Source organism: Olea europaea, chromosome 11 (genome assembly GCF_002742605.1).
Source record: "Olea europaea var. sylvestris chromosome 11, O_europaea_v1, whole genome shotgun sequence".
NCBI lineage: Eukaryota > Viridiplantae > Streptophyta > Magnoliopsida > Lamiales > Oleaceae > Olea > Olea europaea.
The window spans coordinates 35506291-35526988 of NC_036247.1; the positions used below are offsets into that span (position 1 = coordinate 35506291).

General features: G+C 36.0%; 3 protein-coding genes across 3 annotated transcripts; 2 read left to right on the plus strand and 1 right to left on the minus strand.

Annotated features, from left to right (window-relative positions):
* Nucleotides 1–1359: 1359 nt before the first annotated feature.
* LOC111404802 (subtilisin-like protease SBT2.5) lies at nt 1360–10784 on the minus strand (the record flags this gene model as incomplete). Its single annotated transcript, XM_023033556.1, has 6 exons — nt 1360–1685; nt 2245–2512; nt 2689–3014; nt 3717–4002; nt 10476–10548; nt 10654–10784. Coding segments are annotated over 6 exons (1395 nt in total), but the record flags the coding sequence as incomplete, so codon positions are not given.
* A 409-nt stretch (nt 10785–11193) lies between these two features.
* Nucleotides 11194–12851, plus strand: LOC111404803 (beta-glucosidase-like). Its single transcript, XM_023033557.1, has 4 exons — nt 11194–11536; nt 11636–11705; nt 11846–11904; nt 12738–12851. Exons 1-4 carry the CDS (start codon nt 11336–11338, stop codon nt 12849–12851), a joined length of 444 nt encoding a protein of 147 aa, XP_022889325.1. The 5' UTR covers nt 11194–11335.
* Nucleotides 12848–15630, plus strand: LOC111404804 (beta-glucosidase-like). The gene is made up of 9 exons (XM_023033558.1): nt 12848–12895; nt 13014–13078; nt 13155–13470; nt 13540–13655; nt 14089–14306; nt 14401–14435; nt 14659–14761; nt 14894–15002; nt 15092–15630. The coding sequence occupies exons 1-9, from the start codon at nt 12848–12850 to the stop codon at nt 15345–15347; spliced, it is 1266 nt and encodes a 421-aa protein (XP_022889326.1). The 3' UTR covers nt 15348–15630.
* Nucleotides 15631–20698: the final 5068 nt, after the last annotated feature.

Below are 20698 nucleotides of genomic sequence, written 5' to 3' on the forward strand. Positions count from 1 at the left end.
AAAACTGACTCGTATTTAAGTAGTGTTGAATGTCTAATCTAAAAAATTTAAGCAATTAAGAACACCCATCATTTAATGATACTTATATGTGCTAATATTTTACAATCAGTGATGCTAAATAGTATTATTAGGACGAATTGCATGCACACTATAATCAAGATGAAGTACCAGGCTTGCTTTCTTTCTTATAAGGTTTTCGAGATTTTCAAGAGTCGAGGGACCGAGGAAGTTAATTAATTTTTGCATGCATGTGATCAGAATTTCCCTATAAATGGGGGAACTGGTTCTTCATGAAAATTAACTAGCAATGGCATACCAAAACAACGTCCTATCATCGGCTAACCAAAACAGCTTCCTATCAATGGCTAACCAGAACAACCAGTTTCTGATGATTACTGGTGCCGATTCTAAGTTAAATGATTACGTGAATTTAGTGGAGGGGTGAATTTCCTTTTAGTAAAACCATAAAGGTTAAGTCGAAAATCGAATAAGCATTGATAGGTTAAATACAACCAATTCTACGAAAAAATGAGAGTATATAAAGGTAATTGATGATGACCAACAATATCCAGCTTATAGGACCTAGTCAAATAGGAGTTGTCAAGGATAAACATAATGGAAGTCGAAAAACAAGCAAAGGAAATACATGGATTTTTAGTCGTTCACCTTTAAAGTGAGAGCTATATCCACCTGCCTACCATGATAAGATATAAAATAATAATAATAATAATAATAATAATAATAATAATAATAATAACTAGGTTTTCTAACGCATCTCACATACTCAAAACAGGTCCCCCTGGATTTTATACTGTTGTACACTTGTACGCTGTTATTAGACTCCACAAAGTCCAACCTGATTATGATGGTTAGGTGCTGAATCTTGGAAGACGAATAGTACAAATCTGAAATATATTGAATATCATGGATAGAGAAATTATACAGCAATCGCAGGGCCAGACTGTATGGCTAACAAATTTCCAACATATTGACTGCACAAGAAACTAACCCAAGTAATGTTGGATTTTATGGCCCTAATGATAATGTTCATCTCTTAGGTCACCCAAGCTTCCTTGCTATATAAGGGAATCAAAGGAGATTTTTTTCCCTTTGTGAGAGAGAGAAGAGAGTCTGTGTGATCTCTGTTGTAAAATAAATTTCAATTTCAGTGAAAACTTGCATCGGCAAGTGGACTGGGCTCTCACATTGAGAATGAACCATCACAAATATGCGAGTTCACTTTGCATTATTATGATTTTCTTCTTGGTCTTATTGATCTTGGAGTTGGAATTAAGATTTAATCCCTAACAAGTAGATATTTTATTTCCATTACAATACAGTGATTAACTGGCACTAAGTTGCCTGTTATTAATATTACGGAACAAGAAAGTAGATTAAATTACCTGCATCAAAAACAAGTCCCGGATCTAGAGCTGCCCTAGGATTGACATGGCCACTCCCATAATCGAAAGGTGTTGCAGGTACCAGAGCCAGAGTATCCGATCCAGAATACTGTTGAGCTTGAAGCGGTCTCTCTGCCCTGTCAAGGGTAGTTGATGTAGTCATCAAGGCAGATTTGATAGCCGCAGGACTCCAGTGAGGGTGCTTCTGCTTCACGAGAGCAGCTATTCCAGCTATATGTGGCGCAGCCATGCTAGTTCCAGATATCAAAGCAAATCCTTCACCTGCTCCAAGCAATGTGATTCAGATTCTTGCATAGGACAAGAACATTGTTCAAAAAATTAGGGATAGTTGCAGCATTGGTCTCCATCCTATAGCACTCATAGGAACTTGATCCCTAATCTTTAATTCTTTATAATGAAGCTTTTGGAACTCGAATCAATTTATTGCATGTTTGTTCTTGTGGATAGCGTACATATATATCTTATGTTAAAATGGTAATAGTGTAATTTCTGTTTAGATGGGATCACAGAATTTAAGTTTTATTCCTTTTCCTTCTCTCCTTTTCTATTCTTTCTATTTCCTCATTTATGTATCTATCAATAAAATTTATTCATTTTTACCCATTTTGCCCTCACATGCTTTGCACAAACCATTTTGATAGAAATTGGCTGGAGACAGTCCACAAGGACTACAACTGCAACTAAATTGAAACGTCGAACACCAAAATAGTACGTTTTAAAGGTGGGGATCAAGTTGCCACAAGCTCTATAGGTTGAGGACTGACGCTGCGGCTTTACCCAAAAAATAAGAGGAGTAAATTGGTATAATGAGTATTTTTACCAACGTAGTTTGCCTCATCTGTCCCGTTTGGAGCCCAGGAAGCCCAAATTAGAGAACCAGGAGCCAGAATATCTGGTTTGAGGAGATCTGCATCTCGAAAGCTGTAGTCTTTGATATTGGGTCCTCGAGCAGAGAACAAAGCTACTTGTGGAGCGGACTTGTGGAGTATAGGCTTCAGACCGTCCCCGATACTTCCCACTGCCTTGAAGCTCTTCACTCGCCCAGTCCAATCTCTTGGTGTAGATATGTTATAGTAGTCTATAAGCTCCTACAAATATCATTACCAAGCAAAAGAACAAGAAAATTGAGACAAGACAAAAACCAGGAACAGAAACTAACTATTACTTTCTTCCCATAGTTTAGAAGTTACTAATTCAGTTATTAGAAAAACGTTGAAACTTAGTCAAATATGCTCTATGTAACAAAGAGAAGCATAATATTTACCATGGACTTGCTAACATCTGTGATGAGGATTCCAGGAATACTAACAGGAACAGGATCAAATTTTGTTCCTGGAGAAGCATTTTCCACTGCTAGAACGAAACCAATTGCGCCAAGACTCTTAGCAGTTTGTGAGACTTTTTTTATTGAAGCGGTACCAATGACAAAATTAAAGGAATATCCACAGAGAAGAATGTTCCCCTCCACCAAGTTCTTGTTCAGAACTTCTGGCTTCTGGCAGTCAGAAGGACTATACCTTGAAACTGAGGAATCCAGCAGCACGTCATTAGCAGCTACCAAGGTAAATGTTCTATTTGCATCCGTGGCAGCTGCAGGAAGGTTGGAAGAATAACTAACACATGAGCTTAAGAAAAGCAGAGACTGTATTAAGTGAAACTGAGTGAATTCTACTAAACAAATTGGCAGGAAATCAGTACAGAGAGAAATAAAATCGATAGAGAAAATAAATGATTACACTATCTGACTCCTAATGAAAATTGTGACATAATTAATTCCAAACATAATTAGAAAATCCCTGATCGTGTATGTTTGGTGCCCATCTCGCATTGATAATTAGCAACATTTTCAGGTTACAAATTCATCTCCCATGAATAGATAGATAACTCTAACAATCACATGAATAAAGAGGCAGGCTAATGTGTATTGGCGTAAGTTAATGTGAAATTTATGCATCAAAGATTTTAAGAAACATCTTACATGATTGCTTTAAGAAGATAAAAGACCTAAATGCTTGTTTGGGAGAAACTATAAGTTGCTGAAATCATAAGATGATAGAAATGAGTGGTGGATGGGTGGGTAGTAGTTGTGGTCCTCTGAAATGTGCGACTAAATTACAATTTGACTTTGAACTCATTATAATTTAAATCAAACGACGAGCGAAACATTTCTAACAGCAATACCAATGTTTATTTTCTAACAGGACAATATTAAAGAAATCTGACAGAGCGAGCAGTGTCCATAAGGCAGGTTTAAGAATTTAGAAGCCTTGAGATGAGCTGCATAAAACTTACGTGACAGACCAAGTCCAGCCAAGATTTTCCCATTTCCCAAGGTCAGATGGTTCTTGTATCTTCTATCATCAACTGCAGCACCTACAGATGCTATCCATGGACTATAAGACAACAAGGTCTTGGGAAAAGGACCTCCATTTCCGGCTGCCTGTGCAATAAAAACTCCAGCTTTCACAGCTGAAAGAAGCGTAGCATCAAAGGGGTTTAAAAACGTTGTCTTTGTCGTTGCTGGAGGACTGTTGGGCCCCACTGAGAGATTCAGAATGTCCACACCATCATGAACAGCCTGTCAAAAATAACTACCATGTTTCACAACATTGATACGCAATACACACACACACACACACACAAAATAAATATCCCTAATATGACGTGGAAAACATTTATGTACGTGTTTTCTCTTTCATTATATAACTGACATAATATGTTGCTAATGCTGGACCCTGGGAAGCCTAAGCATTCTGTAGTCTTATCTCCTTGCTATATACATGTATTATGTCGATCTACTATTCCTACATATCTAAAGGAAATTTTAAAAGAGTTTTCTAAAACACAAACAGATAAGTGTGAGATCACCATCGTAATCTTCCTCTTCATAATGAAACCTTATATGCTGTAGCAACAAGTAAACACAACTCTCATGTTGAGGGTAAAACATTATAAATCTGTGTTTGCTTGTGTGTTTCAAATTTGTTTAACTGATTATTGCTCTTGTAATTGGGATTCAGAACCTCATTTAATTAAGAATGTTATACATAGTTGTTATCTGTATGCCACTTCAACTATAAGTTCATTTTCAATTTATTACTATTCTATGACTAGGTAAAGCTTTCAGTTTTAGATTAAAGAGTCCATGACATTTTTGGCTTCTAACATGATCCTGCCACAGTAATATAGGTCAGACTGTATAGTCGGTTCTGTTAGGATTGTTGCAATGTCAAGGATAATTTTCTACTCAGCATCTTAGTGCTGTAAATATTATTGTCCCAAGTTCTTTGCACAATTCTGAAACTATAGCAAAAAAGAGAGTAGTTATGGTGCATAGACATAATGATGTTGTTGAAATATGTTATATTTACCACACAAAATCAGGATATGGAGGTGTCAAATTGGTTGGAACTGCTGGAGATTTGTCTGGAATAACAAAAATAAATAAATCTGCTCTATATCTGAATTTTTATGGCATATTTTTAGAGATTTTTTGTAGAAGTTGTTACCATTTCCTGTAAAAATACTTTCAGAAGTTAATAAATGAATTATCAGTTTCCCAGCCTACTTGTTTTTATTCATTTTCTGCCAATTAATCAACAAATTGGTATCAGAGCATAACTTCTTAGGGGACCTGTGAGGAGTGAATCAGATATGGTTGGAAACAATTACATGGCAAAACCTCCAATTTTCACAGGAGAAATCTATTACATTTGGGCTGTTAAAATGGAGGCATTTTTGCGAGCAAATAATCTTTGGGATTTGGTGGAGACAGAAGAACTACAAGCACCTGAGGATCCAATTGTTGCACAAATTAGAAACCAAAGAGATGAGAGAACCAGGAGGTATAAAGCCAAGACATGCAGAGTCATATTCAATTTTTACAAAGATTACTGCCTGTGAAATTGCCAAACAGGCATGGGATCTTTTAAAGAAGAATATTAAGGAAACACTAGAACAAAGAAAATGCAAATCCTAAATCTAAGAAGGAAGTTCACGATTCAGAAAATGAAAGAAACAGAAGGGATAAAGGACTATACTAACAGATTGATAGTTGTAGTCAATGAAATCAGGTTGTTAGGGGAAGAGCCTCTTGATAGAAGGGTTGTGTAAAAATTCTTGGTAACTATTCCTAAATGTTTTGAGGCCAAGATTTCATCACTTGAAGAGTTTAGGGATCGGTAAACAACCGCCTTAGGAGAACTGATTAATGCGATGCAAGCTCAAGAGCAAAGAAGAGCTTACAGGCAAGAGAAGATAGTGGAAGGAGCTTTTAAGGTGAAAGAGACCGATCAAAAACAAGAAAAAATAAGGGTAAAAGGCAATGGAATAGAAATCAGAAAAGAGAAGGTGAAAACAACAACGAAGGTAACAGAGGTAGATATCCACCATGTCCACACTGCAAAAAAACTTCACATCAATAAAAATATTGCTGATTTAGAGCAGACATCCTGTGCAGATCATGCAAGAAGATGGGGCAAATGGAAAAAGTCTGTAAAAATAAGCAAATTGAGGGACAACCAGCTCAAGCACAAATGATGCATCAACAACAGGAGGAGCAGCTATTTGTGGCTACCTACTTTACAAGCCGCAGTACCAGTGATGCTTGGCTTATTGATAGTGGATGCACCAACCACAGGACAAATGATGCATCCTTCTTTCAAGAATTGCACAAATCATCAGAAGAATCAAAGGTCAACATAGACAATGGCCAGTTGATTGAGGTAAAAGGAAAGGGAACGGTTGCTATAACAGGTTCTACAGATTACTGATGTACGTTTTGTACCAGAAATAGATCAAAACCTGCTTAGTGTTGGGCAGCTGCATGAAAAGGGCAATTCAGTATTTTTCAAAGATAAAACTTGTGAAATTACTAACTCCAGTGGTGCGGTTATTATCTCTATTGGTATGAAAAACAAGTGTTTCAACCCGGATCCGGTGCATATTTTTGATCACAAGCTGATGTATGGCACAGAAGAATGGGACATTTTCTTAATTCTGCATTGGAGTTCATGCAAAAAGAAAAAGTGGTGAAAGAAATGACATTTACTGAAGAACAAGCCAAGCTTGTGAAGCATGCCAGCTGGGAAAACAAGCCAGACAGCAATTCCCAGTTAACAAAGTCTGGAGAGCAACAGAGAGACTACAACTTATCCACGCTGATCTATGTGGACCAATGAGGACAGAGTCACTTAATGGAAATAGGTATTTCATCTTGTTTATTGATGACTTTTCAGCAGGATGTGTTGGATGTATTTCATGAAGCAGAAATCAGAAGTTGCGGCAATCTTTTGGAAATTCAAAGTTTGGATCGAGAATCAAAGTAGCTGCAAAATCAAGGTAATAAGGTCTGACAATGGGAATGAGCACATAGCTTAGATTTTTGCAACTTTTGTGAGGATGTAAGGATTGGGCATCAATTTACAGCTAAATACACTCCTCAGCAGAATGGTGCAAGTGAAAGGAAAAACAAAACTATAATGGAGATGAGTAGATGTTTGTTATTTGAGAAACATTGGCAGACGCAGTTAAAACTGCTGTATTTTTGTTGAACGGGCTTGCAACAAGAGCCCTGAAGGGAAAAACTCCTTTTGAAGCATGATATGACATTAAATGTTATGTGTCAAATTTAAAATTTTTTGGCTATTTATGCTTCACTCACATTCCAAATGCAAAAAAGGAAAAGTTGGATGAAAAGGTAGAATATGTAGTTTTTATGGGATACAGCACAACCACTAAAGGATATAGAATCTTACAACCAGCGACTGGAAAATTCATTATTAGCAAAGATGTGACATTTGATGAAGATGCAGAATTAAATTGGGAACAAGCAGAACCAATGAGATGGACAATAGAAAGAAAGGAAGCACTCGAACTTGATGAAGACAACTATGATGAGCTACCAGTGACAGGGACAAGGTCTATCACTGAAATTTACCAGAAATGTAATGTAGCAGTTTTGGAACCTACCGGATATGAAGAAGCAGCAAATGATCCCAAATGGGTCATTGCAATGCAGGAGGAGATGAAGATGATTCATAAGAATTAGACCTAGGAGCTTGTAGACAGGCCTTCACAAAAAAAAAACAATAGGAGTCAAATAGATTTATAGGACAAAATTTAATGCAGATGGAACTGTGAATAAGCAAAAAGCTAGACTAGTGGTGAAGGGCTATGCACAGCAGTTTGGAGTGGATTTTTCAGAAACCCTTGCACCAGTGGTAAGGTTGGATACAATAAGGCTACTTCTTGCAATTGCAGCACGACAACAATGGAAAATTTATCATCTGGATGTCAAATTTGCATTCCTAAATTGTTACTTGCAAGAAGAAATTTTTGTTGGACAACCTGAGGGATTTGTAGATGATTCTAATGAGCATTGATTTTAATAGAAGTCTAAATGAGAATACTTTTAAAGCAGAAAAACATGAAATAATTATTATCTCGCTATATGTGGATGATTTGCTAGTGACAGGAAACAGTGCAGAGATTGTCAAGTTGTTTAAGGAGCAAATAATGGCTACATTTGAGATGACAGACCTTGGTGAGATGGCCTTTTTTTCTTGGAATGGAAATCCAACAAATAAAAATTGAGATTTTCATTAGTCAGGAAAAGTATGCTAAGTAAGTGTAAAGAAAATTCAAAATGGAGGAATGCAAACCCATAGATACTCCACTAGCTCAAAATGAGAAGCTCTGTCCAGAAGGAGCTGAAGTAGTTGACAAAGGCTTCTATCAAAGATTGATTGGTTGTGATGTATTTGGCAGCATCAAGGCCAAATATAATGCACTCTGTCATCTTACTTTCAAGTTTTATGCATTGTGCTAAGCAAGTACACCTTAAAGCTACAAAAAGAATATTGAGATACATAAAAGGGACATGGACTTGGGAGTTAAATTTAAAAAGAAAAATGAGTCAATTTTGTATGGATATGCAGATAGTGACTGGGCTGGAGCTAGTGAAGACATGGAGAGCTCCTTATCTATTTAGCCTTGGTTCAGGGTGTTTCTGTTGGAGTTCATGGAAGCAGGAGGTTGTTGCTCAGTCAAATGCAGAAGCTGAGAACGTGACAGCAGCTGCTGCGGTTAATCAAGCTTTATGGTTGAGAAAGATCTTGACAGATCTAATGTTGACACAAGAAGAAGCAACTGAAGTATTTGTCTATAATCAGGTTGCAAAAGCGATTTCAAACAACTCAGTGTCCCATGGAAGAACCAAGCACTTCAAGGTGAAGTACTACCTTATCAGGGAGGTGCAAAAGAATGGTGAAGTGAAGCTGGTGTATTGCAACACAAGTATTCAACTTGCAGACATTCTAACAAAGAGTTTGTCCAAAGCACGGTTTGAATTTTTAAAGATTTTCTGTTGCAGTTAGTTACCATTTCCTGTATAAATACTTTCATAAGTTAATAAATGAATTATCAGGCCTACTTCTTTTTTTTATTCATTTTCTGTCAAATTAATCAACAGATGTGCATCTTTCAGTCTGATACAGCCATTTTCAATAGTATAAAATGCCTGAAACCAATCATAACGTGTTATCAACTCTCTCAGGTTTCCAAATAAACATTGAAAACAACAAATTTGCGAGCAAACTGAAATTTCTGCACATTTTTCATAAATTTTTACCATGATCGCTTCAAATAATTTCATTTGTTTTTTTATCAAAAGTATAAGGAGAAACTTTTCATAGTCCAATCTGTAAGCAATTTTAGATATTGAAAAGCACAATTTTTCCTAAACATGGCAGATCCTAAAATACTTTCTTTCTTCCTTTCTTTGTGCTCTCTCTCGCATATCATTACATCTCTCCCACATCACAATGTAGCATATCTCATAAATCTATTTCATGCAAATGTGAATAAAGATTTTGCTAAAGATTCTTCAGATTCATGCCAATCCATTATTTTGTGTGATCCAGGTTTCATTACCTGGTGATCCTCAACCGGCCTTATCAAGACTTGACATGTGAAGGTTCAAAAGGGTCTTCAAAGACAAAAGCAACAACACACAAGACAACCTCCCACTCCACTCCACCCCACCCGGGAAAAGGTAAAGGTAAAGATAAAGAAAAGAAATGAGCAACGGAGGGAAAAGATTTCAGTGCAAAAAGAAAGTATTCAAGTAGAACAGAAAAATAATTCATGCAAGCTGCTTGTTAGTCAGAAACCATATGCAATCCAGTAGAAAAACAGAGAGGACGGTCTCTGATGCTCGGACTCTTCGAAATGATTGAAGTACCGTGTCGGACACAACACGACATGAGTATGGGTATAGGATATGTGTCGGATCCTCGAAATTTCAACTGGACAATTCCTCTTTTTTTTGCTTCTTCTTTCTTTTTCTTTCTTCTTTTTTCTTTTCCTTTTCTTTCCGTTTCTACTGTCTATAAACCTAGTGCCACCTCCAAAAGGATGGAGAAAGGTGATGGCTCTAGATTTTTCCTTCTTCTTCTTTTCTTTTTTCTTTCCCTTTTCTTTTCTTCTTTTTTTCCTTCTTTCCCTCTTTGTATCGATGGTTTAAGGTTTTGTTTGTATAAAATGAAAACGAGTTCCATATAATACTACTTAGTGCTCCACTAAATCCAAATTGCAATCAAATCTCTCATTTTATATTTTATATAATATTTAGTAATTAACTTCTCATAATTGAAAACGAAACCCCAAAATCCTACTGTCTTAACCTCTTATTCAATACTATTTCCTTCTCTGTGAACAATTGATTTTGGTTCTTTTTCTATCAAAGAATCCTACGGATAGTTGATTCCTGCGTGATATACTTTGGATCAAAAACTTCTCTTTAAAAATAACAGCTTGAGTTAGTAAAAAATTGAAGTTTGAAAGACGCACCTAAGTACCCGTGTCCAAAATTTAGACTATTTGTAGACATGTCCCCGTATCCTACATTTTAGAAAATAAAAGATCTGACACTTAGATATGTACCCGTACCCGATACCCATACCCATACCCATACCCAAGCATCATAGAGGACGGTAAAATTTTCATATCCTCCAATATTTACATGTCAACATTTTCACATATCTAAAATACCTGATCAATGGCGGCAACTACATCTGCAACAAAACCACCAAATAATCTGTAGAGTGACTTGTAGACAGCAATCCTGCACAAACATGAACATTTTAACTGATGGAAGAATATCCGTCATTGAGAAAACAGGATGTAACATATTTGCATCACAACTTTGTGGGTGCAGTAAAAAACTTGCCTAGCACGAGGTGCCATCCCACTTGCTCTTCCGAATTCAAATCCATGCATTCTCACTGGAATTCCATTATTTCCAGCTGCAATAGCTGCTGTGTGGCTGGTAAAAATATTGTTGAGATAAGTTCCAGGTAATCACAACAATTACATTAAGCAACCTATAGCAAAAATAAGATTGAATTGAAACAGAAACTACAAGATTACTAAAAGTTTAACTTTGTAAAGGCTTCATTTTTTTTTTTTTTTTTTTTAATCTTCCTTTAACAAGCCACTTCATGAACATCAAACCAGATATATTTTTCTGACCAAAATTTAATGTAAGGCTCCTGTAAGTAGATGTAGTCTTAAGGAAAATCGAGGGGAAAAAATAACAAAAGGCAAAACTGACTCGTATTTAAGTAGTGTTGAATGTCTAATCTAAAAAATTTAAGCAATTAAGAACACCCATCATTTAATGATACTTATATGTGCTAATATTTTACAATCAGTGATGCTAAATAGTATTATTAGGACGAATTGCATGCACACTATAATCAAGATGAAGTACCAGGCTTGCTTTCTTTCTTATAAGGTTTTCGAGATTTTCAAGAGTCGAGGGACCGAGGAAGTTAATTAATTTTTGCATGCATGTGATCAGAATTTCCCTATAAATGGGGGAACTGGTTCTTCATGAAAATTAACTAGCAATGGCATACCAAAACAACGTCCTATCATCGGCTAACCAAAACAGCTTCCTATCAATGGCTAACCAGAACAACCAGTTTCTGATGATTACTGGTGCCGATTCTAAGTTAAATGATTACGTGAATACTCCAACCTGTCCCGATGTCAAGCGCGCCGATTTTCCCGAAGATTTCGTATTTGGGGCTGCGACATCTGCTTATCAGGTGTATCTCATACTATTTGCCTGCAGAGATTCGCTACAACGAGAGAAAGGCCTTACATTCTCATAATTTTTATTATTGTCCGTATATGTATTTTTGCAGGTTGAAGGTGCTTGGAATGTGGATGGTAAAGGCTTCAGTAATTGGGATGATTTCGCACTGAGATTTCCTGGTCTCTTCTCTCTCTTTGATCTTCTTGATTCCTGTGTGTGTCTTTATATTATACACACATAAAAATATGTTTATCAACACACAAACAAACATAGTTGTGTTTTACATGTCAATTGCTGAGCATGTTTACTGGATTTGCAGAGAAAATTGAAGATGGGAGCAATGGGTGTATTGCTATTGATCAGTATAATTTGTTCAAGGTATACTTCACAAATTTTATTAGAATGAGAGAAAAGTGTCCAGCTTAACTCATTTTCTGAGTAGCATTGTCCATTTTTCCAAAATTTTTGTTAGTTCTTCCAAAGATACAATTTTCTTTTACAAAATTGTCACCGAAGCATCTTTTGTTTTTTCAAAGAATTTCAAATAATCTGGACATTCTCGACAAATTATTTGAATTTGACGAGATTTTTATTTAGACATCCAAATCATTCTCACCTATGTAGACAATAATTTTTATATGGATTTTTTTATACAAGTGGTTCCATGTGGGACCCACTTGTAAAAAAATTGCTCAAAACTCCACCCACTCTCCCATGTTGTGAGTGCTCGGTAGGGGTTCACACACTGAACCCCAATCTTGTACCTCAAGCATGGTCCTTTTTATATTGTCAAGAATCTGGTATACTTAAAGTAGAGGTCATTTTAATAAAAGGATACTAAAATTCTTTTGCATAATTGAATAATCATACATTACAGAATGATAGGCTGGAAACATATTTCACTTTATCATAAAAAAGTAGACTCATATGAAAATTTTCTCATTTTATATTAGTAATGCATTTTTTTTTAATGGTACTGAAGTTAATGACCTAGTAATAAAAGATAATGAAATTCAAACCTAATTCTTTTTTCCATTTATTTTCATAGATTATTGATACTTCAATCAAAATTCCTCATCTTGTAAATTCAATAACAATGTTCCACAATACAATGTATTTTTAAATTAATTTAAATAAATCTTTCTTTTCTTTTTGTTTAACTTAATGAAATAATTGGCTTCATGTTGTACTGATTTTTAATAACATTGCAGGAGGATGTATCTTTGATGAAGAAAATAGGTTTGCAATCTTACAGATTTTCAGTCGCATGGACTAGAATCTTACCAGGTACCAACGTCATTTCGATAAAGTTAATAGAAAAATGAACTATGATTGTTGTTGTTGTAGCGTAGAATTTGTTCAGCATCTAGTATGTATTATCCAATGAAGTTCGTGAATACAATTTTTATGGAATACAAGAATTCATTAGTATAATATATATATATATATATATATATATATATATATATATATATATATATATATAGTTCCACTGGGATATTCCTCAATGTTTGGAACTAGAGTATCAAGGCTTCTTAGACCGTCGAATTTTGTAAGAAACTTAATCCTATTACTTTTAACGAAATAAATAAATGATATAACTGTTATTTGTGCGTTTCTGGATGCAGGGAAGATTTTTGTGATTTCGCTGAGGTTTGCTTCTGGGAGTTCGGTGATCGAGTGAAAAATTGGATTACACTGAATGAGCCATGGTCGTTTACTGTTATGGGATATGTATATGGCACTTATCCTCCTAGCAAGGGTGCAACAGCAAAACAGTCTCCGACAGCCATAGCGCTGTTAAGTAATTCAATTCATAGGTCTAAATCTGGGCCTCGATATCATACCTTTGGCGGAAATCCAGCGATAGAACCATATATTGTGGCACATCATTTGATACTTGCTCATGCACATGCTGTCGATATATACAGAGAAAAATATCAGGTGATTAATTTCAATGTTATATATTGCGTCTCTATATAGTTTATTTAAACAGATTATTTGTACATACAGGCAGTCCAAGGAGGTCAGATAGGGATGACAAATGTTGCATGTTGGTATGAGCCTTTTAGTGAAACTCAAGCCGATAAAGACGCTGGTTCAAGAGCGATCGATTTTCAAATAGGATGGTAAGTCAGCTTATATTGTGGTTGGAACATATTTTTAGCTATAACTACACTCGACACTTGGCCGCCCCCTATTCGAGGGGCGGCTGGCTCGAGTGTGTAAAAAATTGTCTAAATGATTGTGTACAAATAGTTTTATCCTATAAGTAAATAAAGGTGAAATCTCAGCCAGAATGCACTGCACTAGTTTACTTAATATTTGTTCGACAATTACAAATTTTTACAATTGCTCATTCAAATCTTAAACCAACCCATTTAACTACATATACTGTATAAGGATGACAGTCTCTCTCTTCTGAGTTCTTTTTCCTACATTTAACTGTTCAATCATATTTTGACCACCCTAGTGTATACATATTTTACAAACCATCTTCGTGAAGTAGATTAATATCGTAGGATTAATTCAAGGCAAATTATCTCATATTTCTTTTTTTAGGTTTGTAGCACCAATAGTAATTGGAGACTATCCAGAAAGTATGAAAGAAAGAGTAGGAACACGTCTTCCCATATTTACATCACAAGAGGAGAAGTTAGTGAAAGGATCCTACGACTTTTTAGGGGTAAACTACTACACATCTTATTATGCTGTCAATCATCCTCTACCGCCTGATGAACCACCAAATTTCATAACAGATAGACGGGTAAACGATCTAAGTAAGTACTGTTTCCAGCCCTTTATGTAAACTTCATCATTAAACTGGACTTGATTACGTGTACTAGCTCTCACTCTCTTCCCACTCTTTTGTAGAAGAACGTAATGGGATGCCGATTGGTCCACCAACGGTAAATCTTTTTGCTTTGCCATTTTCTATCGAAAATAGATTGGATTATCCCAACAGTTTATGCAATAACATTTTCATAATAGCCTGGAACAACTTCAACTATTTATTTAATGCATTATTTTATTCTAATAGGCACAGTAAATTAAATTACTTAAACTGATTTTATTGATGTTTATATATGAAACAACGTCAAATGCAATTACAAACTTCTTCTCTTGTGTCAGCCTGGTTCGAATTGGTTGTACATTGTTCCATGGGGAATTTACAAGCTCATGAATCATTTGAAGGAGACATATGGCGATAATGAAATTTACATTACCGAGAATGGTAAATAGTCCTGTTATTATTAGCTTATATATTTGTATAGCTAAAAGTATTGTGGTGTTAACGAACATTTATATGTTATTCATTAATTTCCTGTGATTTATTGACAATAGTATCCCCTCATGATTTGTGTAGGGGTAAGTGAACCAAACGACAAGGGTCAAAATATTAAAAAAGCTCTCTCGGATGAAAGAAGGATTAAGTATCACAATGACCATCTTTTCTATCTTAAAAAAGCAATCGAGTAAGTTGTCATAAATTTTCAATGCATATGCTATAGTATTTCAACTCAAAACAAACTGTAATAATTTTTCCTTTTCCTTTTCCTTTCAGTAATGGTGTACGGGTGAAGGGTTACTATATATGGTCATTGTTTGACAATTATGAATGGGCTGAGGGATACTCTTCTAGATTTGGCATCTTTTTTGTAGACTTCGAGAATGGTCGTTTCACAAGATTCCCAAAAAACTCAGCTATATGGTGGATGAATTTCCTTGGCCAAAAGTTTAAAATTCCGTCAAAGAAAAAAGCTAGACCAACTGATGAAGATGGAGAAGGCTCTGTGAAAAGGCTAAGAGCAGCTAACTAAGTCCCTTTCTTCTGAAATGTGATGTCAAATAATGTATGGATGTGCAAGTTGTTATTTTCCCTTTCATCTGAAATGTGATGTCGAATAATGTATATATGTGCATGTTGTTCTTCTCGTTTCCTTTCTCATAGGTCAATGAGAAAGACATGTTTCAACTCGTCGTGTTCAGATAAATGGAGGCCGGCTCGCTGAGTCTCCATGTTCTCTTTAATTAGTGTGCTCTTTCGCTTATCTTTGGTTATTATGCTCTTGTTCTTAATAAGAAAACCTAGCTTGCTAAAGGATTTTATAGGCTTGAGAAAATTGAGTTTTTATTTAAAATGCGGTCTCTACAATTTATTTACGGTGTATCAAAATTGCAAGTTCAGGAGGGTTGTTGAAATTCTAATACGGAACAAAGAAAATTAAATATTTAGACCTTAAGAAAAAAACTTTCAATTTTTGTAGGTATTTGAGTCGATTTATCCCACCTAATACGTGAAATATAGTTTCCAACCAAGTTATATCCTACAAAAAAATGAAAAATGATCAATCAGACATCCATGCATCAATCAGACATTCATGCTGGCTTTGTCTATCACAATAGGCATTTCATATATTCGTTTAGAGTAGTCACCCTCTTAAGAAGTACCTTGTCTAAAAGTGTTCGATCAAATATTCTTCAAAAAAACATTTCTCATATTTTTTCTCAAAGGAAGATCGGTTGCTGAGTGCGCTTCGGATCACAAGATAGCAATAGGATGGACTATCTCGGATATAAAACGTATCAGCCATGCTCTTTGCATGTAGAGGATACTGATAGAAGAGGATTACAAAGTTTCAGTAGAGCATCAATGCAATGCAGAGTAAATTCGACTATGCAGGATGTGGTACGAAGAAAGCTATTAAAGCTTTTAGATGTGGGGATCATTTACCCCATATCAAACAGCCATTGAATCAATCCAGTACAGCTCATGCCAAAAAAAGGGGGAATCATAGTGGTTCCAAATGAAAATAACGAGATTATTCCTACACGCACAGTAACGGGTTGAAGTGTTTGCATTATCGCAAACTCAACAATGCCATGAGAAATGATCACATTTCATTGTTGGATGGGTTTACTACTACTTTGTAGATGGTTATTAAGGGTGCAACTAGATTTCTACAGCGTCACACGATTAAGAGAATACTACCTTCACATGCCCTTATAGCACTTTTATTTATAGGAGAATGCCCTTCGGTCAATGCAATACTCTAGCTACTTTTCAGTGTTGTATAATCACTATTTTCTCGAACATGGTGGGAATATCATTAAAGTGTTTATGAATGATTTCTCAGTCATTCAAGGATTGTCTTGAACATCTGGGGAAAGTGTTGCAGGAATGTGAGGGCACCAACTTGGTATTAAATTGGGAAAATGTCATTTCATGATTTAAGAAGGGATCATGTTGGGGCATTTGATATCAGCAAAGGGTATTGAAGTAAATACAGTTAAAATATAGGTCATTGAGAAAATACTATTGTCAATAACATTACAGGGAATCAAAAGCTTCTTAGATCGCTCTCGATTCTACCACTGCTTCATCAAGGACTTCTCCAACATCTCGAAGTCATTATGCAATTTATTGGAAAAAGGGGCTCGATTTGACCTTTTAAATGATGTTTGACTACTTACAACATTCTAAAGGAGAAGTTGGTTTATGCTCTAGTTTTGACTTCTTTATATTGGGATTATTCGTTTGAGTTTATGTATGATGCCAGTGATCATGCAGTGGGGATAACGTTAAGTCAATGCAAGGAAAAGATTTCATATGTCATTCACTACGCCAGTAAGACTTTGGATAAGGCTCAGCTGAATTATGCCAACACGTAGAAGAAGCTTTTGGCGGTGGTGTTCGTCTTTGACAAATTCAAATTATATTTGATTGGATCAAAAGTGATTGTCTACACGGATCATTCAGGCTTGAAGTATCTAATGAGCAATAAGGATACAAATCCGAGATTTATTCAATGGGTAATCCTATTGCAAGAGTTTGATTTGGAGATCAAAAATAAAAATGGGAGCGAGATTGTTGTTATGGATAGCCTATCTCGCCTTAAATCACTTAAGTTGTGCCTTCTAGAGGAGACCAATGAAGTTTTCCCGGATGAGATGCTCTTTTAGATCATCACTACGCCATGGTATAGATTACGTGAATCATTTGGTCATCCCACCAGAATGCTCAATTCATGAGAAGAAATATTCTTCAGTGACTTGAAACACTACTTTTGAGATAATCCATTTCTTTATAGAATGGGTCTAGCTCAGATTATACAATGTTGTGTACTAAAAGTAGAGCAGCCTTAGATGTTGGAATTATGCCACTCTGCACCATATGGAGGTCACTTTGTAGCAATAGAGGTAGCAAAGGTACTGCAATCATGTTTTTATTGGCTTAATTGTTCAAGGATGCACATTATATGGTGAAAATCGTAATAAGTGCCAAAGGACCGAAAACATCTCAAGAAAGAACGAGATGCCCTTAAATAGAATTTTAGAGGTTGAGATATTCAATGTTTGGGGCTTTGATTTCATAGGACCATTCCCTTCATCCTACGGTCAAAAACACATATCGGTGGCAATGGATTACGTATCTAAGCAGGTTAAGACTATAGCTTTGGCAACTAACGACTCAATTCCTAATAACATTTTCATGAGAGCCCCCCAGGGCGATTATTACTAATGGTGGAAAGCATTTTTTTCAACCACTTATTCGTTTCGTTTTCGGCTAACTATAGACTGAAATATCGTGTCTCAACTCCGTATCATCCTCAAACTAGTGTGCAAGTGACAGTCTCCAACAGGGAGTTTAAGAAGATTCTCAAAGTTATGGTCAATATATCATGTAAAATTTGGGCAAAGAAATTAGACAATGCACTTTGGGCATACAGAGTAACAATTAAGACTCCAATTGGCACGTCTCCATATAGGCTCGTAGGCTTGTCATTTTTCGGCTGAGCCAAAGCATAAGGCATATTGGGCGACACACTTGCTCAATTTCAATACGAGGACAACAGGAGTAAAAAAGGGTTCTACAACTTCACGAGCTTGATGAGTTTCGATTAGGTTCATCTGAAAATGCAAAGATTTACAAGGAAAAGACCAAGAGATTGCCATGATAAGTATGTAAGGGATAAGGAGTTTGAGGTTGGCGAGCGAGTGTTGATTTTCAATTTACGCCTTAATTTTGGTAAAGCTAAAGTCTAGGTGGTTGGATCCCTTCACAATGGTATCCTTGTTTTTATATGAATGAAAGAGGTAAGAGTAAGGGAAATAAGTGAGAAAAGGGGCTCAATTGCATCAAATACAAAGTTTGGCAACTAAAATATAATAATTCAAACTTTGGGTAAGATTACAAAATGAAGATTCGAGATTGCAAGAACTTATTTGGACAAAAAAAATAAGCGAAAGAGCAAAAAACAATGAAGAAGGACGAAACGAAGATCTTGAAGAAAGTTTAAAGGCCAAGTTAAGGCAAGCCAAGGCGCACCTCAAACACAAAACGGGGTGCTCCAAGGTAGTAAGGCCAAACTGTAAACTAGGGCGTGAACCTCAGTGTAAAACAGGAAAAAAATCTCTCTTTCTTTATTCTATTTTGGTAAGCAATCTCTTTGGCATTCTATAAATAATAGAGCAAGTCCAGAACAAAGGTAGGCAAATTTTGAGAAACATCAAAGAACGAAATATTCATCGTTGGATCTTGATATGAAGGCTTTAATTGAAGAATTCTAGATTTTCTTCATAATTTAATGATTCGAGTGATGGCTTCTTCTTTTTTTGTGTAATTCTTGCATTAATATGTTAGGCTAAATTTCTTTGTATTGGATATGTTAGATTTTGTGTTGGCTATTCTGTGAACAAAAGGGTAAAATTGTAAATGTTCAAAAGTTTGGGGTCAATGTGTCAATGTTTAAAGGTTAGGGGTCAATTTGTACATGTGTAAAAGATGAGGAACTAAGTTGTAATTTTGTCAAAATATGTTAGGGTTCGAGCTATGAAGTAGGGCAATATGTGTCCTTAAACTTTTGCTAGCTGTTTGCCAAGTGGTCGCTTGAGCGACAAAAACAGAAAGGTCGTCGCTCGCTTCTCGCCCCTACTTCGCTCGAGCGAAACAGCGTCGCTCACTTTTCGCTTGAGCGACGGTGTTATCTAGAAAGCCCTAATTTTCATTTTTCGACATTTTGGCCTGACCCAAATGTCCCAATACACTTCATATAAATTAAATTGTGCCAGTTTTCATACGTCTCTCTTAAGGATTGAAATCAAAGAAAAACTCTCTACACTTGATTCATTCATTCAATCCCACATTTGATTTGCGCAATCACCTAAAAATATCAAATCTACATTCATCAAACACCACAACACAACCTTTCAGTACTTTTGTTGATTCTTGGAGATCAAGGAAGGAGATCGGAGTCCCGATCATTAGAGAATAGGCGGTTCTCTTGAATCCACAAGAGATAGATGTAATTAAGAGTCAGGAATTGGTGTAGCACGCAATCTAAAAGGGCTAGGATCCGGGAGTTGGTACAGGATCACACATTCTAGGAAGGCTTTGAGGAAATTACAGTCAGGAGGTCAGAAAAACTAGTGTAGGTTGAGTCTAACAGATTGTAAGTTGTATTTTCGTTTATAGTGGATTCCTACTGGCTTGGGCCCGGAGTTTTACCCACCTTGGGATTTCTCTGTCAACAAACAATTACGTTATTTACTTTTCTGCTATTAATTTATTAATGATATTCAAACATAGGATAGTAAAGGATGTGAACTGATCTAGACAAATTAATATTTGTGATGTGTTGCAATTATTAATTGATTGAAAAGAAAAATTTCGCATAAACACCTATTCATCCCCTCTAGATATTGATTGGGTCGAACTACGATATTTCAAGTGGTATCAGAGCTAAATCTCGAGTCCTAACCCAAGTTGTCTAGATGAGTTAATCACTGTCTGTGTCCCCGTATTTTGACGGAAGCAACTATGCCTATTGGAAGGTTAGAATGCGTGCTTTTCTTAAGTCCCTATTTGAACGTGTCTGGGTGAGTGTACAAAATGGTTGGAAACCTCCTTCCACAACTATTTCTGGCGTTGTAACCCCAACTGACATTTCCCTTTGAACTAATGATGAATTGGCTGATTGCAACTGGAATAGTAAAGGTCTCCATGCATTATTTATGTCTATGTCTCCTGAAAAGTTTAGGAGAGTGTTAATGTGCGAAACTACTAAAGAGGTACGGGACATTCTAGAGACAACGCATGAGGGAACTAAAATTGTGAAAAATTCTAAGTTGCAAATGTTGGCCTCAAGGTTTGAAAAAATTAGGATGAAGG

Coding starts and splice junctions, on each gene's coding strand:
- LOC111404803 (XM_023033557.1), top strand. CDS start 11,336: ATGGCATACCAAAACAACGTCCTATCATCGGCTAACCAAAACAGCTTC. Junction 11,706..11,845: donor TTTCGCACTGAGATTTCCTG/GTCTCTTCTCTC, acceptor CTGGATTTGCAG/AGAAAATTGAAGATGGGAGC. Junction 11,905..12,737: donor ATCAGTATAATTTGTTCAAG/GTATACTTCACA, acceptor ATAACATTGCAG/GAGGATGTATCTTTGATGAA.
- LOC111404804 (XM_023033558.1), top strand. CDS start 12,848: ATGAACTATGATTGTTGTTGTTGTAGCGTAGAATTTGTTCAGCATCTA. Junction 14,307..14,400: donor TAGACGGGTAAACGATCTAA/GTAAGTACTGTT, acceptor ACTCTTTTGTAG/AAGAACGTAATGGGATGCCG. Junction 14,762..14,893: donor AATTTACATTACCGAGAATG/GTAAATAGTCCT, acceptor TGATTTGTGTAG/GGGTAAGTGAACCAAACGAC.